Source organism: Drosophila biarmipes, chromosome 3R (genome assembly GCF_025231255.1).
Source record: "Drosophila biarmipes strain raj3 chromosome 3R, RU_DBia_V1.1, whole genome shotgun sequence".
Lineage (NCBI taxonomy): Eukaryota > Metazoa > Arthropoda > Insecta > Diptera > Drosophilidae > Drosophila > Drosophila biarmipes.
In genome coordinates this window covers 10,853,343-10,879,400 of record NC_066616.1, presented here as the reverse complement: position 1 = coordinate 10,879,400, position 26,058 = coordinate 10,853,343, and the positions used below count along the sequence as shown (strand labels likewise).

The window sequence follows — 26,058 nt, the reverse complement described above, 5'->3', positions numbered from 1 at the left end:
CACACTGGAAAAATTGAACTGAAATCGCAGCTCGGTCGTTTTCGCTCGTCAAAAAAGGCAGAAAATGTGGAAAATAATTGATAAACTGTGGTGAAAAGTGTGTACGAGTGTGCTGGGCAGTGACTGCCCGTGGAATTGCATCGAATTTGCGACGGGCAATTGCCGAAAAAGTGTGAAAATCGAGAGCAGAAAACCTGATTTTTGTGAAGAAGAAGCAGGCATTTTTCATCGTCGTAAAATCCGTACATACATACGTACAGACAGATCTATGTATATACGGAACGCGCGGGCGCGAGAGAGAGCGCAATAGCGAGAGCGCGGGCCGTTTCGGTGAATGTGTGTGCGTGTTTTTGTGCGTTTGTTTTGTGCAACAGAAGGAGCGAGGGAGTGAGAGAGCGCGAGCGGCGAATGGGAGAGCCAAAGCAAAAACCAAGAAATAAGTGAACGAAAATAAAAACGAAAATCGCAATCTCCACCCCTGTATTTTGTGTTTACTAGTGTTTTGCGTGTGTTTCTGTGCCGTTTTGTTGTTGAAAATACACCGTGCCGAGTGGCAAGTTTGGATTATATCGCACTAGAGATGCCCAGTGGTATTAACAACCCCTGAAGCGGGCACGGATTCGAGCCGCAATCTGCATCTGGATACTCGCTCGGCAGAAAGGTAATTAAAAGATCGCCGCGATAAAAGGCGTCGCCGGCTGCCGATGAGTCAGTCTGCCGTGAATATATATTGCACTGATATATATAAGCATGCCAGATATTGATTTGGAATGCACCCGGAGATACTTTAGCTTGCATACACTATTACAGCCGTAAACACACATTAACACCACCATATCCCATCGTCTTCATACTCATAGTCCCACACTAACCCCTGTAGACCTCTAGTCAGTAGTTTTAGATTGTTGTTTTTAGCTAGAAATGCCAGCAAGTGTCGTTCAATTATTCACTCGATAATGCAAATTAGGCTGCACAACAAATACTGTTAGTTTATGGCCCACGCTGCGATTTATGAGTGCAGTGGGACCTCGATAGGGCTGACAATTGGTTGGCCTGTTCTTAGTTTTTCATTTTTATTTGTCATTATTTATTAATATTAAGGAATTTTAATAAGTATCTAACTTAAGTTTAAGTTTACAATTTTACATTGTTTCTTCAGAGCCCTTTGAAAATATTTAGCTTAGACCTAAAGTGCACAAAAATAATATAAGATATCATTACCTGACATTTGCCTTCAAAATCCGACATTATCTTTGAGAGTATCTCTGGGATACCTTCTCTTGAGATACTTAAGAACTTATTGTTAGGCGCCTAAAAGTATGCCAGTCAATCAATTGATTCGAAGCTGCAAATGACTAAAGGAATTCAGTATTGAGTTTATTCGTATCTGAAATTCAGCTTTTTGAAATCCTGGTACCTAAACATCGGAGGTCCGATAAAAAGGTTGGATCTTTGCCAGCCAGGCTGCACTGTAGACTTATGGCCCGCCGAGATTTCCATCTACGACGTTTTCCATTATTTACCACCCGTTAAACGAACGGTAAACGACGGTCGCTGGCACACCCACACAAGCTCGCCAGCGGGCCATAATAAAGCAGCATCGATAAATAATACTTAATTGCTTTTGTTGTCGCCTCATTCTAAATCAAATTCGAACGCTCGCTCGCGCTCTCTCTCTCCCTCTCTCTCTCTCTGGCGCTCACATGGCCACAGTGTTTGTATAACTAAATTTGTTGTTTATTTGGTTGCTGGCGCTGTTGAAACTTTTAATAAATTATACAATAATATGAAAAACGATCTCGGCGGCAGCAGCTAAATCGATGGCTGCTAGATGCCGCTGAATAATTACAGAGTAAATATATGTACAGATTCAGACATAGGCTGCTTGGGTATTTGTTGACGCCATTTTTTTATTCGCCATCAAAAAGGCAAATTCCAAATCGCCTAGTCTCCGCTAGTGTACGCTGTGCATGTGTTGGTGTGTGGGAAACTACGCGCCAAATAACATTGAGGCGCAAAATCGCAAAATGAGTAATTGCGCATATTAAAATTCGCCTTTCAAAAGTCGACCAACTGAGCCGTAAGCTAATGCGAGATCTTGAATGGGAATGAAAATCCGAATGCAAACGGGAATGGGACGAAGTGATGCTCGTCCGAATGCATTTTCACGCCCCACTGCACTCGCATCTTGTCGCAGAATCTTAAGAGATTCAAATATGGTGGAAATTACTCAAAGTATCAAAAGGGTTGATCGAAATTCTTGGAATAGTATGATCATAGTAGGGAAAATGTGCTTTCGAAAGATTGATAATTATAATTAATACTATTATAATCCTAAAAAAATCGATCAATTTAAATTAAATTGTTAGTTGTTTTTTATTTGTTGCTACATTTTCTTTTATTAAAGATCTTTTTTCTATTCAACATATTGTTATTATTTAACGATTATAAGATACCTGAATTTTAAATTTGTCTTTTTGTGATGGAACTCTCTTTTATATAACATCTCAAAAGATACATCTGTAAGATACTCTTGTGGATATAAAACCAGATTCCCTCTACCAAGGGAACACTGTACTAGTGGTTTCTGTTTGTTTCGGTGGCTAAAATAATAGTTTGCTTTGTTGTTACCAGTGTAAATACCGCTTACACCTTTGTTTACAGTGCGTTTCGAGAGGCTGCAGCTGCCAACTGGGTTCATATTATTTTACCTTGCTATTCGTTACCTTTTACCATAAACCATCAACCACCACCACCACCACCACGAAACCAGATGGCCACACACACAGGCGCGGGTATTTAGTTCATGTTTTCGTGGCAAATTGGACATCAAAATTGCGAGCTGCCAAGTCGGCTCTCAATTTTCAATGCTCATTCATGGCCCCAGAGATATAGATATCCATCCCAATACTAAACCGGAGAGCACCCACACCACGACACCTTTCGCACGTTTATTGGCGCGCACATTTTTCATGTTTCACCTTTGGCTGCGTGTTTTGATTTACAGGCAAACCCGCAAACATACATACTCTCACTCCCCCGCGTGCGCTCTCCGGCTCTCTTTTTGTTTTTTGGCGATGGGGGCTCTCTCATTTGTTGATTCAACTCCTTCAGCTGCTTTCTCTGAGCGCTCTCATTGTTACACTGAAAGAGATAACAAGTTGACAGTAACTCAAGAGTTTTTATTTCGTTGGTTTAATGAAAATACAATTTTGTTGGCTTTTTTAAACAATTAAAATTGAATAGAAGTGCATTATTACATAAGAAGTTTGTAAAATGGTTTAATACGTACAAGTATAACTCTGAATATTTCCAATACATAAAGTGTTTGAAATAAGCAATATCTTTTATTCAAAAGTTTTTATGCAAGAATGTATTTGTTTTGGTTTATAATGCTTAAATTAATATTAAAGAAATGCTTTAATAAAAAAAATTGTTTTTGCCCAACAATGACACATATAATTTAAATGGCTTTATAAATTTCGAACTTTTGTCTCAGTGCATATGTAGTGGAGGCATTTTTGCATAATTTTATACAAATTTACATATTTTATGAGCGAGGTTGACTTCGATTTTTTCCCAACTTGTCAATCGAGTTTGGGCACAAGTGTGTGAGTGACATGCAGATAGTTGTCTATTTGGTGGCTGTGTGAGTGGGTGCTGTAGGTGAGTGTTGTTGTGATTGTCGTGCTCGTGTTTATGGCTCTTAATCGCTGGCCAGGTCGATTCGTTACCTGGCGCTCTCTCTTGCTGTCTCTCTGGTCCGGCCCCCACCTCCACTCCCTCTGCTCCCCCCGCCCCCACCTCATTTGCCATCTCTTTCCGCTCTCGTGTGCTTGACTTTAATCTTCTCAATTACTCGCAATTTGCAAGTTTTGTACTCGCGCCTCTTGCACGGTTATTGGCATGCAGTGCGACAGAGAGAGGGTTACTGGCACACAGCGTACACAACAAAAAACGTATAATTAGATGTCAATTTTAATCAATTAAGCAATTTACGGGCAAGTTTTCATATCACTTAGCAGCCCAGACGTATCATTGTGAAATTAAATGGCATTATTTCGACATGCTGTCATCCCAAAGATTAGATACGAGATTTGTTTTGAAAACGGATCCATTTATAGGTATATAAAGTTGGACAATGGTTATTAATAGATGAAGATGCTTTACCAGCTTAGATCAATTTACCTGGTTAAACAAGAACACACTTAATATGACAAAACACTATTAGTTTATTTTTAGTAATTTAGGATGCACCTTTGTTTATTTCAACAAAATGGACAATAAATCTATAAGACAATCAGTTATAATTTAATTTGAAAAGCTTTAGTAATTTTGAGTTAATAAGTCCTAAATTTACCTAGTTAAACAAGAACAATTAATATGATTAATAGATTATATCGCTATTTGATATTTGGGGAGACTAGATTGGTTAAATTCTGATACTGACCAGTTTTTAATTAGTTAATGTGATAGAAAATCAATAGAAACTGCCTGTGTTTATTTTCGTTCAGTGCCCTTGCTTCGTTTCATTTTAGGGGCCCATTCTTCTTATTCAAGTTCTGTACGTTTCGCGCTTGTTTTGATTTCTTAATCTTTTTACCATAATTGATGGCAATTAAATTAAAGGTGTGTGCGTTGGCTCTCTCTCCCCGTCTCTCTCTTTGCCGGGACTCGCGCCACCCCCTCCCCCTCATTTACGGCTCACAGTATTCGTTTATCTTCGTGTTTGTTCGGCTGTCGATTCAATTTCGAGGGTGATGATGATGATGGCGAGGCGATGGCGATGGCGATGACGATGCATTCGGATTTCGAATTGGCCAGGCAAGTTTTACTTTACTGTGCCTCGTTATTCGCCGTTGGCCGGGAGATTGTTCGTTTGTTGGCCGATTGTCTCTTGGCCCCCTTACGTGGGCCCACCCCCTCCGCCGCAGCCCCCGGCACGCCCCTCGCAGCCTCCCCTTCACGCATTCCGCGCGACTCTGGTTTTTATGGTGCACTCGAATTACAGTGAAGCCGACACTTGAACGCCATTAATTGGGTCTCGGGATACAGGCAGACGTATCGAATTCCAAGCAATCAGATGAATTGTAACTCAATATGCGCTCTATTTGGTGGAAAAACAGGGAAAATGGTCGAGCAGCCCTGGCTTCTATGTGAGGTGTTTGAAGCTAATCAAATTCATTGCAAATAAAATGACTGTAATTTACTTGGTAACTTGATACCAGAGTTCTCTTGATATAATCCTAGATTATGGTGGTGACTTTGAATGCTTTAAAGTTTTTTTAAGTGGCTCAGATGATCTGGCACATTTGCCATTTCTATTAGAGCCATTAATTTGATTTTGACAACTTCGTTGGTCAGCAAATATGGGTTGGAATAACACCAATGAGTTCTTTTATGCATGGGATTTAGGCAATTAGCACAGGTAATTTGTTGGTTAAACGAATTATTCGTCAAATTAGGCAGTTACTCTCCGCTTGGGGAAATTTAATTTAATTTCAGAGTTTTTACCTTAGCTAAAATACATTCTATAATAATATACCATTTTAATAAACCCCCAAAACCCATCTATAATTATCAAAATTTAAAGACAAAAACGGTTGAAACACGAAAGTATCAATTAATTGGAAACGGTACGCCCCTGTCTTTCATCAACTGCTCTTCAAATGACAAACAGTCCGTAATTATCGAGCAGCCCTTGCAGGTTCTCGCCCATTATCCTTCTGTACAAACATCTTCCCCTCGGTAAATAAATGATCCGTAATTAAGGAGCAACCCCTGCAAAGTTTTCCATTTGAATTTGCTCATTTTGTCGTCCGTATCAACGCGTTTTGTCATCATTCTGTGGGATTTTATTGATTCGCTGAAATATTCATGCTGAGCTCTCCCTGGGCCTTTGATGTTGTTGCTGCCGTTCGTTCGGTTGGTGGCACATAATTAAAGCGATTTAGTTAATTGATGTCAACACACAGCGTAGTTAGCATTCTGCTGCTGTCTGCGCATTTCCTCGGCATTTGTGTGGGTTTCTCGTTCTCAGATACAATTTGTGTGCAATTTGTTGGCTGGCGAGTGTTTTTGTGATTGTTTCTTGCTTGTCTGCCGTCTCGCCAAAAACCCCTCCCCCTTTGCCCCCTGCATGGGTATTAAATTGTTGACAATTGTTTTGAGCTTGAGAGAATTAACCTTTAGTTTGTTATGTCATGATATTTGCCTAGTGTTTTGTGTTCGGTATTAAATGGTCACTAATACTGCATTGTTTTCGCATTTCACAATTACGAACGATTATATCAGACACACACAGAAATGTTTGGAAGTCTGTAATAATAGAAATCTATAATTGCGTTGGTTTCCGATTGTAATCAATCATCGAGTAGGGAAAATAGCTCCCATTCGCATCTGCCAATGGCAGAAAATATATCGCACAACAAAGGTAATTCATTTGTTTTAGAAAATTGTTGAGAATCGATTGAGTAATCATATGCAGTTTGTTTAATATCAATAAGTCGATTATGCGGGCGTATCAGGTTCGATTGAGGTACAGTATTTATTAATATGGAACCTTGTTGTATAAAATGTCTTGAACATTTTTGAATAAAATTATTTGGATCAAATAATGAAATAGTTTTATTTATAAATATATGGTATTTTTAAAATTATAGGTTCGAATTAACCTTTATTTTATGTCAACATAGTCTAATAACCTTTCAAGGCACTTCACTTAATAGCCACCAATCACTATTATCACGGGGCTGATTAAGATCTTTATTAAGTATTTTTAACACTCCATCATCCATCGACTTAAAATGCAAATGGCTCATATGCATATTGGATATTAGTTATTCAATGCACGGCAACTCCGCAGCAATTAGTGTAATCGCCGCGCAAATACGGAGGAGTGTTGTCCAATTAAGCCCGGTTTAGTCCCAGTCCCATTTGCTGTCTCTCAGACCCCATGCTTACATCATGCCACCGCTGGGGCCATAAAGATACAACTCAATGGTAGAAACAAAAACCAAAGCAAAGGCGATATAAAATAAAAACGAGGAAAATCGACAAATAAAATCACAAATCGCAAACAACTGAGACAGTGGCAGGAGACCCAAGTTAAGGTACAGTGGGTGACAGAGCACATGCTTTTGTATAATTCTTTTTGCACATTTCAACCGGGGTAAACATTTGAACATACGCAGTAATGCGTTTTTATTGAGTCATTAGTTAAGTAAATATTTCATATTTTAAAAAATGTATCTCTCAAAAAAAGGAAGTATATGAGCTCCTAGAAGTATGCTACGAATGCCATAATAATCGTGAAATAATTTTAAGATCATCGATTTACTTCTTGCTAACATCCATTAAAAACTGCAACGAAGTAAAATAACATTTTTTTAATTATATAAACTTTAAGCTATTTTGTATATAAGATACAGAGTGGATTAATTTATATTTGTATCAACCCTGTTTGCCAACTTGTTAAACCCATTGTGCCCACTACATATTTGTATGTACGAAAGCAACTTAAATTGACTTGCTGGGGAGCAGTATGCAGTACAGTTGACAAGATTGACTAACTAACGAGGCAGGTAAACCAGGTAAACTAACTGACTGCCAAACACCTTTGAGTGGAAACCAAAGGCGAAACGGAAAACAATTACGCTGCACTGAGTCATGCTTTCGGAAAATGTGGAAAAAGGAGTTGGGAAAAAATGGGGAAGTGGAAAGGCGGCGACCACCACCCCAAAATCTCGAAAGTATTTTCACCTCATTCCGAGCACTTAAACTCGCACATGCCTACACAGAAACAAAAAATGTGTTCAACGAGCACTTACAATTTTAGGTTTTGTGTTACTATTAAAAGATCTACATATATCATAAAATTATAAATATTTTGTCACTCCTTAAGTTTAGCTTTTAAATTAAAGTATACGTTAAGGTAATAAAAAATCAACCAATTTGAAAATTTAAAATTGAGAATCTAATAATTAAATTAAATGCTTGAAATACTTTTTGTTCAGTTTGAAAAACAAAAATATGTGATAAAATAAAATTTGGGGCTAAATTCGGAGGTTTTTTTAAAGTAATTTAAGATGAGAAAGTGAGAATTTTAAAGCATACTTTTACACACTCTCTTATGTAGTTAAAACCTTAGAATCTTCTGTAGCACTCCGCATTTATCTTCTCTGAGAAATGCACTGAATTTCTTTCTGTGCACACTCACTGATTCACACACACATGCATAATCATCGCACATCGTCACCCACACAGACATTCGCACACACGCTCAAACACTCGAAAAGTCAACTTTCAACTTGTTTGCTCAACTGCGACGAAGCGAACTAATAAATTTCTACTTTGTTTTTTTTTCTCTCTCCCGTTGCCGCCTCCTCCTCCACCTCGTTGGCCACCCAACCGCCCAACGCCCACCACCCACCGCCACCCCCTCGATTAATTTTTTGCAGATTTCAAGACACACGCAGACGGCAGACTTCTTTTTTTTTAAACAGTGTGTGTGCGTGCTTGAAGAAGAGAGTGGTGGAATGGGAGGATGGCAATGATGTAGACCGAGGATATAGAGAGATGATGATGGGGATAACGATGGTCATGATAATGAGCACCATGTGGCCGCCAACACAAAGCAGCAGCAACACCAACAATCAATATAAGAACAGCAACAGCAACAACAACAACAGCAACAGCGGTGGCAGTTACAGATGAGAAAAGTTGCCGCGAAAGTACAGCAATGTGGAAAACTGTGAATTCGTCGAGCAGAAACTCCCAACGCAGAAAAACTAAACGCGCAAAAAGAAGAATTTTCATCAGGCCATAAACGCGAGAACAAAGAGAAAAACTGTCGTAAAAAGAGGCAGCAGCGGCAGCAGCAGCAGGGAAAACCCACCACTTAATAGTGGCCCACAGCAGCAGCAACAACTACAACAACAACAACTGTAAGAATTTCAATTTCCAGCAAACAACAACAGCAACAAAAATTCGAGAGAAAAAACAAAGGCAGGAGCAACAACAAAAGCCAAACGAGAAAATCCTGCAAAGAAAAGAAAACAAAAAAGAGAGGAAAAGAAAAAGTTCAAGTCTGAAGTAGAAAAACCACTTAAAACGTCGATGACAACTAACCCGCGGGAGGGTGGGAGAAAGGTAGATCCAGAAAAAAAAGAGTGAGCGAGTGTTTCTTAAAAAGGAGTCTGCGAGAGAGAGAGGGAGAGAGCGCGTGCTACGTGCCAAAGGAAAGGAATGAGTTTAAGGAGCGCAACGCAGCAGTTGTTTTGCTTCACTTTTTTTTTTGTTTTTTCGTTAACTGCACACATTTAGTGGTGGCAAAGCGTGTAAAGGTGGAGGTATGCCAGTGCCGACAGCAAGGCCGATTTCCCGCCAGAAATAGCTAGGTAGTTTTGGGTTTTGAAATTCCGTGTCCTTTTAGGATACGTGTTGCCTACTTAATAGGGTTTGAAATGTTGGAACTGAAAAGAAAGCATACTTATCTGATACCATTTTTGACAATTGTTCAATAATTAATACATTGTAATTATTCTATTATGAAATAATCGGTACTTTCTGAGAGTCTTTTACTTAAGTGGGCATCATTTTTGTTGCCATTTTACTTAATGTTTAAAATAAAATTCAAAATGCATTTTTTAATAGATCATTATTAGGTGGGTAATCCCATTGTAGTTTAAACAGGCAGTCCATGCTGGCATCACTATCTTTGGTGTGAGTGTATTAGTGGTCACGCAAGACGTGAGACAGCGCCAGAAGGAGCGGAACAAAGGCAGCTGCAATTGCACCTTTAGCGCGCTCCTTGCTCAGGAGTAGGAGAGAGCGGGCCAAGGCGGAGAAGAGAGCCGCGGTGCCCGGAGAGAATGCACTCATAAAAAATATGGGCCATAAATTTCAATAAACTCACGCCTTAGAGTAGTGCCAGTCGGTTGGACAAGAATATAAAATAACACTAATTCAAAGCGAAAATATAACCTTTATTAAACTTTAAATAATAAAGAAGTCTTAATTACTCTTTAAGTTAATATTTAAAGCCCTTTTGACCCAAAGATTTAACATAATCTAGAAGAAAAACCAAATGTCCTTTTTATTCGAGAATAGCCTTTTATTGGCCAGTGTAAGGAGCGACTGAGAGAGCGTTTGAGCGCGTTCGGGCGCAAGAGCGGCACAAAAGCCGAGGCTGTCGCGCGGCTACGTCACCTTCGGCTTTGTAGTTGTAATTCGCAAAGCAAGGAGCGCGCAACGAGAAACGCGCGCGAAAAGAAATAAATAAATAAATAGCCAAGGAGAAAAAGAGTGTGTGTGTGCGAAAAGGAGTGAGTGAGTGGGTAGTGAGGGGGGCGTGAGGCAGGAGTGCAAAAAAACGAGTTGCCCACAGCAACAACAACGAGATTCGCAAAAATAAAAAACAGGGGGAAAAATTGACGCATTCCAAACGCGCGATTCGGCTTACAAGCATTGTTTTTTTCCCCGAGCTCTGTGTTGGTGTTTTTGTTTTGCCAGTTTTCCTTTAGCTAATACCGGTCTTTTAGTCGGTCTCTCTTACTTGAAGTTTGTGCCTCTCTCTTATCCACAGTGAGCTATCTACAAGTCCAAGAAATCAAACAAATCGAAGAAATCAAATAAATTCCAACTTAAGTCGGACAACAAAAACGAATAGGGGAAATCCAATCAAAAAGCAGGCAAATGCAACTGCAAATGCAAAGGCAAACGCAAACGCACTACTATTATGGGCCGCTCCAAGTTTCCCGGCAAACCCTCCAAGTCGATCAACCGTAAGCGGATCAGTGTCCTGCAGCTGGAGGATGAGGCGGCCAATCCGGCGGAATCGCAGCAGCCACCTCCCCCCGAGTCGCAGCAGCCAAGTGGTTCCGGCTCAGGCTCGCCGGCTGCCCGGGAGAAGGGCAACAATTGTGATAACGATGAGGATGACAATGCGCCGGGAGGTGCCTCCATTGGCGGCAATACGGCCTCTTCATCCGCGGGCGGCGCTTCTGGCTCCGAAAACAGTGGCAATGGCAGCAGCTCCGGCTCGGGAGGCTCATCCGGTTCGGGATCCACCAATGGCGGTGGTGTAAATGGCGGCACCCATCACAAAAGTGCCGCCCATCTGGATAAGGAGGCTGTGACGAAGGATCAAAATGGGGACAGTGATAAGACGAGAGGGAATGCCGCCAGATCAGGAGCACAATCCACTGAGGCCTCAATTGGGACAGGATCCTCAGGCAAATGTTCGGGAAAAACCTCCGGAAAGTCAGCGAAAACTTCATCAGCAGCATATTCGGGAACATCCTCTGGACGGTCTTCTGGTTCATCGCCAGAAGCTAACTCTGGAACATCATCCGATGGAGCTTCTTCTGGGATATCCTGTGGAAAATCTGCAGCAAGGACCTCGGAAGTAGCGTCGTCCGGAGCAGCCCCTGGAAAATCCGCGAAATCAAGCGCCACGGCGACATGCTCTTCTGGAAAATCTTCTAAAGCATCTTCTGGAACAACATGTGAGGCCACGAGTTCTGGCCTGTCCAGTGCAGCATCCCTCAAGGCCCTGTCCGTGGTAACACCGGCCACATCCACTGGATTGGCCTGTGCCCTGGTATCCCCCGGAGGAGGAGGAACTTCGCCAGGAGGTGGAGCCTTTGCTATAAGTGCCGCTTTGCTGAGAGCTCGCAAGAACAGCAATAAAAAGTTCAAGAATCTGAACCTGGCCAGGGGCGAAATTATGCTGCCCTCCACATCGAAGCTGAAGCAGCTTCATAGCCCGGTGGTGGACAGTGCCTCCTCCACCACCTCTACCGCCTCCTCCTCCTCCTCGCCGATTGCCTCCTCCGCCTCTCAGCCTTTGTTGGAGGGGGGAGCAGGAGGAACTGGAGTGGGAGGCGTGGTGGTGGCCAGTCCGGGTGAAGATGCAGCCCTGGTGAGTTGATTTTCAGATTGTCGGTGTTTGGTTGCCGGTTCTTGTTCCCAGGTGTTGCCCCCTTTTGCTTTTATTTATGAATATGCTTAAGCCGCTTTTTTTTCCGCCACCTTAACCCCTCAATCCAGCCATTCTGATTCCGAGTTGCGTGTGCACCCTCACCCTCTGCAGCGCAGCACATACAATACATCCTCGGCCAATGCCACAGTCCAATTCCCGCCAATGTAAATAAGAGAACCCCCTCAAGTTGGTTGGTTTACCCATGGTTCTGGTCTGGTTAGTAGCCCCCACCCCCTTACAACCAACCCAACACCACCCGCCACCCGCCTCTGACGCCATTGTTACCTGCTCGCTTACCTGCTTAATTGGCTTTTATGACGTTTTAGCGCTTGCAACTCTTCCACATGTGTCTGCCGCAGACGGTTGACGGTCACAGTGGCAATGGTGTCTGTTCCCCAGCTTATACTTATGCTTAGTAACTTGTTTTTGCACCAATACTCCCTCTGTAACCCCTAACCCCCATGTCCAAGCGATCCCCTTCAAAAAGTTGCACTTGCTCCTGGTCCTTTGCATGCTTCTTTGTGTTTTAAGTTTACACTGGAAGTTACATGAGACCATCATGAAACTGAATTGTGATCCTTTTTAAAACTTTCCTTAAAAATCAAGTGTCTAAACAAACTTGAAACATTTACAAATTTCTTAATCTAAAACTTATTTTAAGATCTATGAAATTTTAATACAAAAAAAAAAGCGTGTGTCATACTTTCCAAATTATTTATTGTTACAAAATATATGTACTTAAAAATTTTTAAAAACGCTTAATATACAAATTTATTACGGTCTATATTTATATTATATTATATTACTTATTATCTTTTACTTACTAATCTAATATGTGATTAAGTTTCTTGCTGTGTAACCTTTGCTTGCTGTATATTACCTGCATTGCTTTCCGCTTCGCATTTTGTGAGCGTGTAGTCAGTGGCATGAATTATTGATTTGCTCGGGACCACTCCGTCTCCGACCTCTTCTACTCAACCCTAACCGAAACCCACTGAACCCTTTTGTTTGTGTACTTTTCCAGAAGCGCGTCTTGAGCGAAATGCCCAATGAAGTTGCCCCCGAGGCACCTCCATCCAACAGCCCTGCAGCCTCGAATGGATCGACGGCTTCTGGAAAGGGAGCTGCATCCAATGGAGCACCAACAGGGGCCCCCTCCACTGCTGGGAGCAGTAGTCCCAAATGTGGAGCAGATACAGCAGGATCATCATCGACGGCGTCAACGGCGACGAAGCAAAAGAAGACGGTGACATTTAGGAATGTGTTGGAGACAAGCGATGATAAGTCAGTGGTCAAGCGGTACTACAATCCGGATATTCGCATTCCCATAGTCTCGATTATGAAGAAGGATTCCCTCAACCGCCCGCTGAACTACTCCCGAGGAGGCGAATGCATCGTGCGACCCTCCATTCTGTCAAAGATACTCAACAAGAACTCCAACATCGACAAGCTCAACTCGCTGAAATTTCGATCAGCGCCAGCGGGTTCCTCATCTTCCTTAAATCAGGAATCGGGGTCATCACCAAATGTATTTGGTTTATCACGCGCCTTTGGAGCACCCATGGATGAGGATGAAGAGAGTGGAGTCACCTTTCGTCGCCAAGAGTCTCTTGAGGATCAAAACAATGCAGAAGATGAAGAAATGGAGGAGGACGACGACGACGAAGAAGTCGAAGAGGAGGAAGAAAATGAGGATGACAATGATGAAGCGGCCTCTGAAAAGAGTGCAGAGACGGAAAAGAGTGCGGGAACCGACGACCGGGATACGGAAGAGAAGCAACTGGTCATGGATTCGCATTTCGTGCTGCCCAAGAGGAGCACGCGGTCCTCCAGAATCATCAAGCCCAACAGAAGATTGCTCGAAGACGGTGGCATCAGTAGCAAGAAGACCCTGTCGAGTTGCGACTCCAAGGCTAAGAACCCCTTTGGAGCAGCTTCTTCGAGTACGGTTTCCACGGCATCCACCTCCTCCGCTCCTCCGAGTCTGAAGCTTGCCAAGGAGAGCTTCTCCAGCTTTGGCGGCCTGAAACAAAATGTCGTTACAGGTGGAAGCTTTGTGCTGCGGCAGCCGCGCTTGCAATTCCAGGCGGACAGCAAGCCAGGACCCTTTGGTATCCCCAAAGCAGGACCAACATCGCCCAGTGCCATTCCTACGCCAGCTAATTCCTTGGCGGTTTCATCCTTTGGAACGCTGGCAAATCCCAGCACCAGTTCCACAATAGGTGGGTTTAATAATGAAGCAGTAAATATTGGATTGTAACTAATATACATTTTTTTCAGGAACTTCAACACCCAGTGCCTGCTCCGTGTGCTCCGCGGCGGTTAGCAGCAAAGAGGTGGTTCAGACCCGCAAATATGGAGTGGTGGCCTGTGATGTGTGCAGGAAGTTCATCTCGAAGATGACCAAGAAATCCATATCGGCCAATTCCAGCAGTGCCAATGCTTCCTCCGGCAGCCAACAGCAACTGCAATGCAAGGGAAGCGAAGGTATGCCATAGATTATACAACTACCAATTGCATTTCTCTAATCCCTTTCAAAAATTCTCCTTCAGGATCAACCTGCAGCATCCATTCAGCCAAGAGCCAGTTAAAGAACTTTAAGAAGTTTTACAAGGATCGCTGCACCGCTTGTTGGCTGAGGAAATGTATGATCTCCTTCCAGCTTCCGGCAGCGCACAGGAGCAGATTAAACGCCATTTTGCCACAGGGAATGCGAAGCGATGCCTCTTCTCGAGAGGATAAATCCACGGAGCTACTGTCTCCCACTGGCAGCTTGAGATTTACTTCATCTGCATCCTCTACTTCCTCCTCTGTGGGTGCTTCCACTTCGGTTAAGTGGAAATCCAGTGGTGATTCCGCCTCAGCTTTGACCACGATAAAGTCTAATCCGCTGGCGGAGAACAATGTTACATTTGGCAGCACACCCTTGCTGCGACCTGCGATTTTGGAGAAGCCTCTCTTCCTGAAGATAAGCAATGCGGCAGATCAGAAGCTCACAGCAGCAGAGGCAATCAGTCCAATTCTGTCGAAGAAGGCGAGTAAGCCGGAAAAGGAGAAGGTCATGGAACAGGATCAAAGCGAGAAGCCTCTAAGCCCCACACTGGCAGCCACCAAGAAATCTGCATCAGTTGAAACTCCAGTCACAGAAGCTCCAGCTCAAAAAGAGGAGGCACCAGCAATACAGCCTGTTGCTTCTAATGGCACATCTCAAGGAGTTGCTCAAGCAGAAACCAATGGGGAAACCAATGCTACTGGCGGGGACACCCTGAAACGTCAAAGGATTGATCTAAAGGGCCCGAGAGTAAAACATGTGTGCCGCAGTGCCTCTATTGTACTCGGTCAACCTTTGGCCACCTTTGGCGAGGATCAGCCCGAGGAGGAGGTTGATGTGCAGCCAGAAATTGCTGCTCCAGTGCCATCAGCAGTTCCAGAGCCTGCTCCTGAAAAACCAACTAAAATGGTGACGGATGAGAACGATAATTGTGCAAGCTGTAAAACTCCTGTTGAGGAGGAAACGAAACCCAGTAAGCCCTCCGGAAATGCTCAAGCCGAAATGAAGAAGGTACCAGCCGGAGGCAAGGAGGGATCAGTGAACGCAATTGGAAGCCAAGCCCCTTCAACAGCAGCGCATGCGAAGGTTACGACAAGAAATGCTGCGGTTACATCCAACCTAATAGTGGCGGCCAGCAAAAAACAGCGAAATGGGGACATTGTTACCTCCACTTCGGTCACTTTATCCTCCAATCAAACCCAGAGTCGCAAAGCCAAGGAGCAGCGACAGCAACGTGCGCTCATCTCCATCGACTTCTGGGAGAATTATGATCCTGCTGAAGTTTGCCAAACGGGCTTTGGATTGATTGTAACCGAAACTGTGGCGCAGAGAGCTTTGTGTTTTCTGTGCGGCTCTACGGGCTTGGATCCTCTGATCTTCTGCGCATGCTGTTGTGAACCCTACCATCAGTACTGTGTCCAGGATGAGTATAACCTGAAACATGGATCTTTCGAGGACACCACGCTAATGGGCAGCCTACTGGAAACGACGGTGAATGCTTCAACTGGGCCATCATCATCTTCCCTGAATCAACTGACTCAGCGTCTGAATTGGTTGTGTCCACGCTGCACCGTATGCTACACCTGCAATATGTCATCAGGATCGAAGGTTAAGTGCCAGAAGTGTCAGAAGAACTACCACAGCACCTGTTTGGGCACCAGCAAGAGACTTCTGGGAGCAGATCGACCTTTAATATGCGTCAACTGCTTGAAATGTAAGTCTTGCTCCACCACAAAAGTATCGAAGTTTGTGGGAAACCTACCCATGTGTACGGGTTGCTTTAAGCTGCGCAAGAAGGGCAACTTCTGTCCAATATGCCAGAGATGCTACGATGACAACGACTTTGATCTGAAAATGATGGAGTGCGGTGACTGTTGCCAATGGGTTCATTCCAAGTGCGAAGGTCTCAGCGACGAGCAATACAATCTACTGAGCACTCTGCCCGAATCCATCGAGTTTATCTGCAAGAAGTGTGCACGCCGAAATGAGAGCTCCAGAGTCAAGGCTGAAGAGTGGCGGCAGGCGGTGATGGAAGAGTTCAAGGCAAGTCTCTACAGTGTCCTGAAGTTGCTCAGCAAATCTCGTCAGGCTTGTGCCCTCCTCAAACTGAGTCCCCGCAAGAAGATGCGCTGCACCTGCGGAGCATCGTCGAACCAAGGGAAACTGCAGCCAAAAGCCCTTCAATTCAGCAGTGGATCCGACAATGGTTTGGGCAGCGACGGTGAGTCACAAAACAGCGACGATGTATACGAATTCAAGGAGCAGCAACTTCAGCAAAGGAATGTGAACATGAACAAGACGCGAGTGAAGTCACTGCCTTGCTCCTGCCAACAGCACATCAGTCATCCGCAATCCTTCAGCCTGGTTGATATAAAGCAGAAGATTGCCGGCAACTCGTATGTTTCCCTTGCAGAATTCAACTATGACATGAGCCAGGTCATTCAGCAGAGCAACTGCGATGAACTGGACATTGCCTATAAGGAGCTGTTGAGTGAACAGTTTCCCTGGTTCCAAAATGAAACAAAAGCTTGCACGGATGCCTTGGAGGAGGATATGTTTGAGTCTTGTTCGGGAGCTAACTACGAGGATCTGCAAGATGGAGGTGGAGGAGGAGGAGGAGGAAGTGCCTCTCTTTATAATGAACACTCCACCTCGCAGGCAGAGTCCCGCTCAGGTGTCTTGGATATTCCTCTGGAAGAAGTTGATGACTTCGGTAGCTGTGGCATCAAGATGCGTTTGGACACAAGGGTGTGCCTCTTTTGTCGGAAAAGCGGCGAAGGATTATCTGGAGAGGAAGCACGGCTCCTGTACTGCGGTCATGATTGCTGGGTTCACACCAACTGTGCCATGTGGTCAGCGGAGGTGTTCGAGGAGATCGATGGCTCGCTGCAGAATGTCCACAGTGCGGTGGCACGAGGCAGGATGATCAAGTGCACCGTATGCGGGAATCGAGGAGCCACTGTTGGATGCAATGTGCGATCTTGCGGTGAGCACTATCACTACCCATGTGCCAGAAGCATAGACTGCGCCTTCCTCACAGATAAGTCCATGTATTGCCCCGCACATGCCAAGAACGGAAATGCCTTGAAGGCCAATGGTTCCCCCAGTGTTACATACGAATCCAACTTCGAAGTATCCCGGCCGGTGTACGTTGAGTTGGACAGAAAAAGGAAGAAGTTGATTGAACCAGTTCGAGTGCAATTCCACATTGGATCTTTGGAGGTGCGGCAGTTGGGAACCATTGTCCCCAGGTTTTCCGATTCCTACGAGGCCGTGGTGCCCATTAACTTCCTGTGCAGTCGGCTGTATTGGTCCTCAAAAGAACCCTGGAAAATTGTAGAGTACACAGTGCGGACCACCATCCAGAACAGTTTGTCCACCCTAACTGCTCTGGATGTGGGCAGAAATTACACAGTGGATCACACGAATCCGAACAGCAAGGAGGTCCAGTTGGGAATGGCCCAAATTGCGCGCTGGCACACAAGTCTGGCGAGGAGTGATTATTTGGACAATGGCGGAGCCGATTGGAGCGCGGAGTTTCCCAATCCTAATTCTTGCGTACCACCGGATGAGAACACCGAAGAGGAGCCGCAACAGCAGGCTGATTTGCTGCCCCCGGAGATCAAAGATGCCATATTCGAAGACCTTCCTCACGAACTGCTCGATGGCATATCCATGCTGGATATATTCATGTATGAGGATTTGGTGGATAAGCCAGAATTGTTTGCCATGAGCGAGCAATCCAAGGACGGCACTCAGTCAATGACTTCCAATCAGGTGCAAAATCAGCATGGAGAAGGAGCTGCTTCTGTCAACATCTGTGATGAGGACACCCGCAATTCGAATACGAGCTTGGGAAATGGCTGGCCAGCCAGCAATCCGGTGGAGGATGCCATGCTATCCGCAGCCCGAAACTCCAGTCAAGTGCAGATGCTCAAAACGCTGGCCTGGCCAAAGCTGGACGGGAATAGTGCCATGGCCACGGCTATAAAAAGGAGGAAACTGTCGAAGAACTTGGCCGAAGGAGTGCTGTTAACTCTGAGCAGTCAGCAACGGAGCAAAAAGGAGATGGCCACCGTGGCGGGAATATCCAGAAGGCAATCTATCAGTGAAGCATCCATCGAGGGAATAGCCTCCACGTCGGGGTCAGCGAGAAGCAAGAGCTTCACCTGGAGCGCAGCCAAGCGATATTTCGAAAAGAGCGAGGGACGCGAAGAACCATCCAAGATGAGAATAATGCAACTGGATGGCGTGGACGACTCCATAACCGAATTTCGAATTATTGGCGGAGATGGGAACCTATCCACGGCTCAGTTCAGCGGCCAGGTTAAATGTGATCGGTGTCAGTGCACCTACCGGAACTACGATGCCTTCCAGCGCCATTTACCATCTTGTGGGCCAACCATGTCCAACAACGAATCCGAATCGGATGTGAATGCTGCGGGAAGCACCAATAATCCAGCACAACTGAGCGCGGAAAGCTTGAACGAGCTGCAAAAGCAACTTCTGGCGAATGCAGGAGGTTTAAATTACCTACAAACAGCGACATCGTTTCCTCAAGTGCAGAGTCTGGGTTCCCTGGGACAGTTTGGACTGCAGGGGCTGCAGCAACTCCAGCTGCAACCACAGTCCCTCGGCAATGGATTCTTCCTGTCTCAACCGAATACCACTACCCAAGCGAACACAGATGATTTGCAAATCTACGCAAATTCGCTGCAAAGTTTGGCTGCCAATCTGGGAGGAGGATTTACTTTGGCACAACCTACGGTGACAACTCCGGCGCAACCTCAACTTATAGCAGTTTCCACCAATCCCGATGGCACTCAGCAGTTCATCCAAATTCCTCAGACGATGCAGGCCACCACAGCGCCAACAGCAACCTATCAGACCCTGCAGGCCACCAATACGGACAAGAAGATAATGCTTCCCTTGACGGCAGCTGGAAAGCCACTGAAGACAGTGGCCACCAAAGCGGCTCAACAGGCGGCGGTCAAGCAGAGGCAGCTGAAGTCCGGCCACCAGGTGAAGCCAATTCAGGCTAAACTGCAACCGCATCCCCAGCAGCATCAACCGCAACAGCAGACTCAGGTGCAGCAACCCATCACCGTGATGGGCCAGAATCTCCTCCAGCCGCAGTTGCTGTTCCAGAGCAGCGGCCAGTCGCAGGCACCGCAGCTAATCCTGCCGCAGACTCAGCCCCAGAACATAATCTCGTTTGTGACCGGAGATGGAAGCCAGGGGCAGCCCTTGCAGTACATCTCCATACCCACAGCGGGTGAATATAAGCCGCAGCCGCAACCACAGGCGACGCCAACTTTCCTGACAACTGCTCCCGGCGGAGGTGCCACCTACCTGCAAACGGATGCGAGTGGAAATCTAGTGCTCACCACCACACCCGCCAATTCTGGACTACAAATGCTCACGGCGCAGTCTCTGCAAGCGCAACCTCAAGTGATAGGAACACTCATACAACCGCAGACCATTCAATTGGGAGGATCAGCAGATGGCAACCAGGCGGGTGGCAACCAGCAACCCTTGATTTTGGGGAGCACAGCAGGAGGAGCTTCTGGTCTGGAGTTTGCCACCACCACGCCCCAGGTCATCCTGGCCACCCAACCCATGTACTACGGGTTGGAGACGATTGTCCAGAATACGGTCATGTCGTCGCAGCAATTCGTGTCCACTGCAATGCCAGGAATGCTCAGCCAGAATGCCAGCTTTTCCGCCACCACCACACAGGTATTCCAGGCTAGTAAAATTGAGCCAATTGTGGATCTGCCCGCTGGATATGTGGTGCTCAATAATACAGGAGATGGCACTAGTGCAGGCACATTCCTTAATGCAACCAGTGTGCTGCAACAACAATCACAGGATGATGCGACCACGCAGCTACTGCAGAACGCCAACTTCCAGTTCCAGACGGTGCCCACATCCTCAGGAGCCTCCACTTCAATGGATTACTCCTCTCCCGTTATGGTCACGGCCAAAATACCGCCAGTAACTCAAATGAAGAGGACGAATGCTCAAGCCAAGACAGCGGGAATGTCGGGAGTGGGCAAGGTGCCGCCGCAACCGCAGGTGGTCAACAAGGTGCTGCCCACCAGCATAGTCCCTCAGCAGTCCCAAGTACAGCTGAAGAACTCCAATCTCAAGCAAACGCAAATGAAGGGCAAGGCTGCATCGGGAACGGGAACCAATTGTGGAGCACCTCCCAGTATAGCTTCGAAGCCGCTTCAGAAGAAGACCAACATGATACGACCCATTCACAAGCTGGAAGTGAAACCCAAAGTAATGAAGCCCGCTCCGAAGGTGCAGCAACAGAACCAAGCCCTGTTGCAGCAACATCAGCAGCAGCAGCAGCAGCAGTCACAGTTGCAGCAACAGATTCCAGCCGTCGTGGTCAGCCAAGTGCCCAAGGTAACGATCTCACAGCAGCGAGTACCAGCGCAGCCGCAGCAGCAGCAACTTCAGCAGACGCAGTTGATCCACATTCCCCAACCGCAGCAGCAGCAGCAACAACAACAGCTGCAGCAGCAGCAGGTGCAGGTCCAGGTTCAGCCTTCTATGCCAATCATCACCCTAGCTGAAGCACCGGTGCTGCAAACCCAATTCGTGATGGAACCTCAAGTGTTGGAGCAGCAGGAGCTGGTCAACCGAGTCCAGCATTTCTCCACCAGCAGCAGCGGTAGCAGCAGCAGTTGCTCCCTGCCCACCAATGTAGTGAATCCCATGCAGCAACAGGCGCCACCAACCACAAGCAGCTCGACGACCAGGCCAACAAATCGGGTGCTACCAATGCAGCAGCGCCAGGAGCCTGCTCCTCTGTCCAACGAGTGTCCCGTGGTGCCGTCACCCACTCCTCCGAAACCCGTAGAACAGCCGATAATCCAGCAAATGACCAACGCCAGTGCCGCCAAGTGTTATGCCCAGAAGACAGCGTTACCTTCACCGATTTACGAGGCGGAACTTAAAAGCAGTCCGGTTTTGGAGAGCATTGTGCCAGGTGTCACAATGGACGCAATCATGGAGGAACAGCCGGCCACAGAGTCCATTTACACGGAGGGACTCTACGAGAAACATTCACCGGCGGAGGCCAAGACCGAGCAGCTCATCCTCCAACAGCAGCAACGCGAGCAACTGAGTCAACAGCTGGCCAACAACGGTTATCTGCTCGAAAAGCACGCCTTCCAAGTGGAAGCCATGGATACCGATGCCTATAGGGATGATGATCTCGACGAGGAGGACGACGAGGATGATGACTTCAGCCTGAAGATGGCAACATCGGCGTGCAACGACCACGAGATGTCCGACAGTGAAGAGCCGGCGGTCAAGGATAAGATCAGTAAGATTCTGGACAATCTTACCAACGATGACTGTGCGGATTCCATAGCCACGGCAACGACTTTGGAAGTGGAGGCCAGTGCTGGTTACCAGCAAATGGTGGAGGACGTCCTGGCCACCACTGCAGCAGCATCTGCTCCCACTGAAGAGTTCGAGGGTACCCTGGAAACTGCAGCCGTCGAGGCAGCTGCCACATACATAAACGAAATGGCCGACGCTCATGTCTTGGAACTCAAGCATCTGCAGAATGGAGTGGAGCTGGAACTGCGAAGGAGAAAGGAGGAGCAGCGGACGGCTCCACAGGAACAGGAGCCAGCGAAAGCAACCGTGGTGCCCACAGCAGCTGCTCCAGAGCCTCCACCACCCATTCGGGAGCCCAAGAAGATCAGTGGTCCACACCTGCTCTACGAAATTCAAAGCGAAGATGGTTTCACGTACAAATCGAGTTCCATATCTGAGATCTGGGAGAAGGTCTTCGAGGCAGTGCAGGTGGCCAGGCGGGCCCATGGACTCACTCCACTGCCAGAAGGTCCTCTGGCAGATATGGGTGGCATCCAGATGATTGGCCTCAAAACCAATGCTCTGAAGTATCTGATTGAACAACTGCCGGGCGTGGAAAAGTGCTCGAAGTATACCCCCAAGTATCACAAGCGAAATGGAAACGTATCCACAGCGGCGAGTGGTGGACATGCGGGAAATACGGGAGGATGCAGTGCATCCGCCGCCCTGTCGTCAGCTTCTGGTGGTGATTCCCAAGGTCTTCTCGACTATGGATCGGACCAGGATGAGCTGCAGGAGAATGCATACGATTGCGCCCGATGCGAGCCGTATGCCAATCGCAGCGAGTACGATATGTTCAGTTGGTTGGCCTCCAGGCATCGCAAGCAGCCCATCCAGGTGTTCGTCCAGCCATCGGACAATGAACTGGTGCCAAGGTGAGATAACTCATATTTTCGAGCGAAAGTGTTTAACTAATTTGTAACTTCTTTGATTTGTTTAGGAGAGGAACTGGCAGCAATCTGCCCATGGCCATGAAGTATCGCACGCTGAAGGAGACCTACAAGGATTATGTTGGAGTCTTTAGATCGCACATCCATGGACGAGGCCTGTACTGCACCAAGGACATTGAAGCGGGTAAGTTATATATTTATTAATTAAATTTTGATTATAAATTAATCAAAACCCCTTTATCTTTTAACCTTTATCAGGTGAAATGGTTATTGAGTACGCCGGCGAGTTGATTCGCTCCACACTGACAGACAAAAGGGAGCGTTACTATGACAGTCGCGGCATCGGCTGCTATATGTTCAAGATCGATGACAACCTCGTGGTAGACGCCACCATGCGCGGCAACGCGGCTCGATTTATCAATCACTCTTGTGAGGTGAGTACGAAGAGTGTTTTTATGCGCCTAAAAATGCTAAACATCTTTATCCCAACAGCCGAATTGCTACTCGAAAGTGGTAGACATCTTGGGACACAAACACATCATCATCTTTGCGCTGCGTCGAATCGTTCAGGGCGAGGAGCTGACCTACGACTATAAGTTCCCCTTCGAGGAGGAGAAGATACCCTGCTCATGTGGTTCCAAAAAGTGTCGGAAGTACTTAAATTAAGGAAAAGGGGAATGGGACGGGAGTCAAAAAGGACGCTGGGCGTTCCAATTAATCCGTATACTCAAAAACTAGGGTTGATTTTTCTGCAAATATCTGGGGTCTTGGATAGTTGGCTTTAATATTATTTTTTACCTTTTGCCTAAAGAAAAGACAAGGCATTTTCTTGTAAAGTATTGTAAAACCATAGTCCAATGCTATATACTACTCAAGCAATTTAATCTAAAAAGTAAACAACAGTACATCACTCAGATGTAGTTTTTAACTTGTTCTGATTGGACTATCGTCATCGTTTTTTAATTATTCGCAAATATATGTATGTAGTTCTTTTATTTTAGTAACTTTTAATGCAAATAGTGATTGATCAAATATTTTCTTAGGGCACCTGAGAAAAACCAAAGCTTTCTTTTGGGAAGAGGCAAAAATGATATTAAGAAACTTAAACGAAGTTTATCAGAATCTTAGTTGTCCCCTTTATATTGCAAGAATCAAAAACCCAATTGTAAGCCGAGGAGAAACACACCTGGAATGAGAATTGAAACACTTGTAGTTAACGGTTATATCGATCTATGTTTGGTCAATCGTGATACTTTTCGTTTTACAACCCCCATACGTCTTAAGTAGTTGATATGTACAAGTTAAACAGTTGATATTATTATATATCCTATATTTAGAGAACACGGCACATATTAGGCAACGAAGCAAGCAGAGTCCGAGCAATCGGCCTTAATGAACAGAAACTCGACGACGTCAGTATTCAGGGGGTGAATAATTAATTGTATATTGATATGTTACGTATAAAATAATATGCAGATCAGATAGCTAACTAGACTAAGGCTCCACAGATTCTATAAACCACATACACATAAATAAGCTAAGCTGAGGAATATAACACTTGTTGGGCTTAGACGAATGACAGATAAACGATGGGAGACATTAAAAACAATTACTTACAGGGGCTTGTGTTAGATTGTACATATACCTATTGCATACGAATTATAAATATCTATATTATATACCTACTGTATGAGAACTAACCTTAAGTTACCAGGATCGTGTAAGAAGAAACTATTTTATGTAGAGCTCTGCGTATTTATGTTTGTTAACAATTAACCAACAGATTAATTGATTGAACTACGAGTAATATCCGCAAACCACAAGCTTATATATCTAGCTAGGGAACGAAACCAAGCATCACCCTTGAAATTATTGTATTGTGAACAGGCACCCACAACAACCAACCGTAATTGTATATTTATTATTTTACACCAAGTTTTAAGCATGTACATTTTTGTGACCATTTGTTTGCCTTGATTCGGAGCCCAAGCATAATCATAACTTGTATCGCCTAACTTTAGTTCAGCTCCCTTGTATTCTACTAGTTTCTACGATTGTTTCGCTTAAGTCTAGCATTAGTCCGCTCTGGTATTTGTCCAAAATTGTACACACAAAACAACACACAGCAGGCAGGCAGATATGTATGTATATTCCTATCGGGGCGATCGGTCGGACTTGTACAGGCAAAGTTCCATAGCATTTTTTGGCAGCCATTCAAGACGCGCGCACTTTTTGCACGCTGTCGAGGAATTTTATATTTTTATTCCCTAAAGAAAAAAGTTTAATAAACTACAGATTAAAATTCATATGATTTCTTGTTCTTAATTTAATTTCAAAATATATGTAATGGTGGTGTATCAGTGGTTATCCTTGAACTGCCGCCAGGCACGACGGCATCTTCCGCGATCCGAGGAGGAGGAATCCGAGGTCTCCGACTGCTCGATACGCTGTTTGGCCTCCTGGGCTGCTCTGGCTGCATTGAGCGCCGCCTTCTTGGTCTTCTCGTAATCTATTCGAGCGTCGCTTAGTTGTCGCATCAGCACAGTGACCCTCCGCTGGGCAGCCTCCAGGAGGGCGGTCTTGTCGCTCAGCGACTGCTGCCACACGGCGTACACTTGCTCCGAGGTGTCCCGGTTATCCTTGGCCAGCTTCAGGCTTATGGTCAGCGTCTTCAGCTCCTGCTGACCCAGATTGTGCGCCTTGTTGGCCAGCTGGACATTCGCCTCCGCTGTGATCAGCTCCTGGTTCTCCTCCTGCACCACCATCTCGGCTTCCCGCACCTCCGCCTCCAGTTGCTCCAGCACCTGACCCTTTCCGGCGAGCACCGCCTCGGCGGCCTTGGCGGCAGCAGATGCCTTGTCGGCGTATTCGTTCTTGATCTTATCGGCGGCCACCTTCACGGCCGTGGCCATGTCCTCGTTGGCCTTTTTCGCCTCATTGGCCGCCTGCACGGCGATTCCGGATGACCTCTGCTTGGCATTACCCTGATTTCGCAGCGACTTCTTCGGCTGGGAGCTGCTCGCCTCTCCCGACATGTCGCAAGCAGCTCCACTTCCTCCGCCGCCACCGCCACCTGCGAGACTCTTCATCAGGTCCGAGTCCTCTGAGGGCATGTGCCTCCGGCGGGTGCGATAGTGGTTGCCAGTTGCAGGTGCCAGGAGCGAGGACGAAACAATAATTAGCCACATGATCTGAGCGTCTATCCGCATTTTCCGTAGTCTCGGGCATTTTTC

The 26,058-nt window shown here is 45.8% G+C and overlaps 2 protein-coding genes across 4 annotated transcripts; one reads left to right on the top strand and one right to left on the bottom strand.

Annotated features, from left to right (window-relative positions):
• On the top strand, positions 1-25,131 carry LOC108031434 (histone-lysine N-methyltransferase trithorax). 3 transcript variants are annotated; one of them, XM_017104846.3, is made up of 9 exons: positions 1-661; positions 8,460-8,945; positions 10,586-11,923; positions 13,008-14,205; positions 14,264-14,470; positions 14,536-22,810; positions 22,876-23,009; positions 23,084-23,259; positions 23,318-25,131. In XM_017104846.3, exons 3-9 carry the CDS (start codon positions 10,739-10,741, stop codon positions 23,489-23,491), a joined length of 11,349 nt encoding a protein of 3,782 aa, XP_016960335.1. In that variant the 5' UTR covers positions 1-661; positions 8,460-8,945; positions 10,586-10,738; the 3' UTR covers positions 23,492-25,131. The 3 variants fall into 3 exon arrangements, with proteins under 3 accessions (XP_016960335.1, XP_050745493.1, XP_043946802.1); XM_050889536.1 differs by having other exon boundaries at positions 8,460-9,150; XM_044090867.2 differs by lacking the exons at positions 8,460-8,945; positions 10,586-11,923.
• Positions 25,127-26,034, bottom strand: LOC108031432 (uncharacterized). The gene has a single exon (XM_017104844.3). The coding sequence runs from the start codon at positions 26,032-26,034 to the stop codon at positions 25,183-25,185; it is 852 nt and encodes a 283-aa protein (XP_016960333.1). The 3' UTR covers positions 25,127-25,182.
• Between the last annotated feature and the right edge of the window lie 24 nt (positions 26,035-26,058).

Excerpts from the sequence above, each read along its gene's own strand:
- LOC108031434 (XM_017104846.3), top strand. The coding sequence starts at position 10,739 with ATGGGCCGCTCCAAGTTTCCCGGCAAACCCTCCAAGTCGATCAACCGT. Across the intron at positions 22,811-22,875 it reads GACAATGAACTGGTGCCAAG|GAGAGGAACTGGCAGCAATC; the intron begins GTGAGATAACTC and ends TGATTTGTTTAG. Across the intron at positions 23,260-23,317 it reads TTATCAATCACTCTTGTGAG|CCGAATTGCTACTCGAAAGT; the intron begins GTGAGTACGAAG and ends TTATCCCAACAG.
- LOC108031432 (XM_017104844.3), bottom strand. The coding sequence starts at position 26,034 with ATGCGGATAGACGCTCAGATCATGTGGCTAATTATTGTTTCGTCCTCG.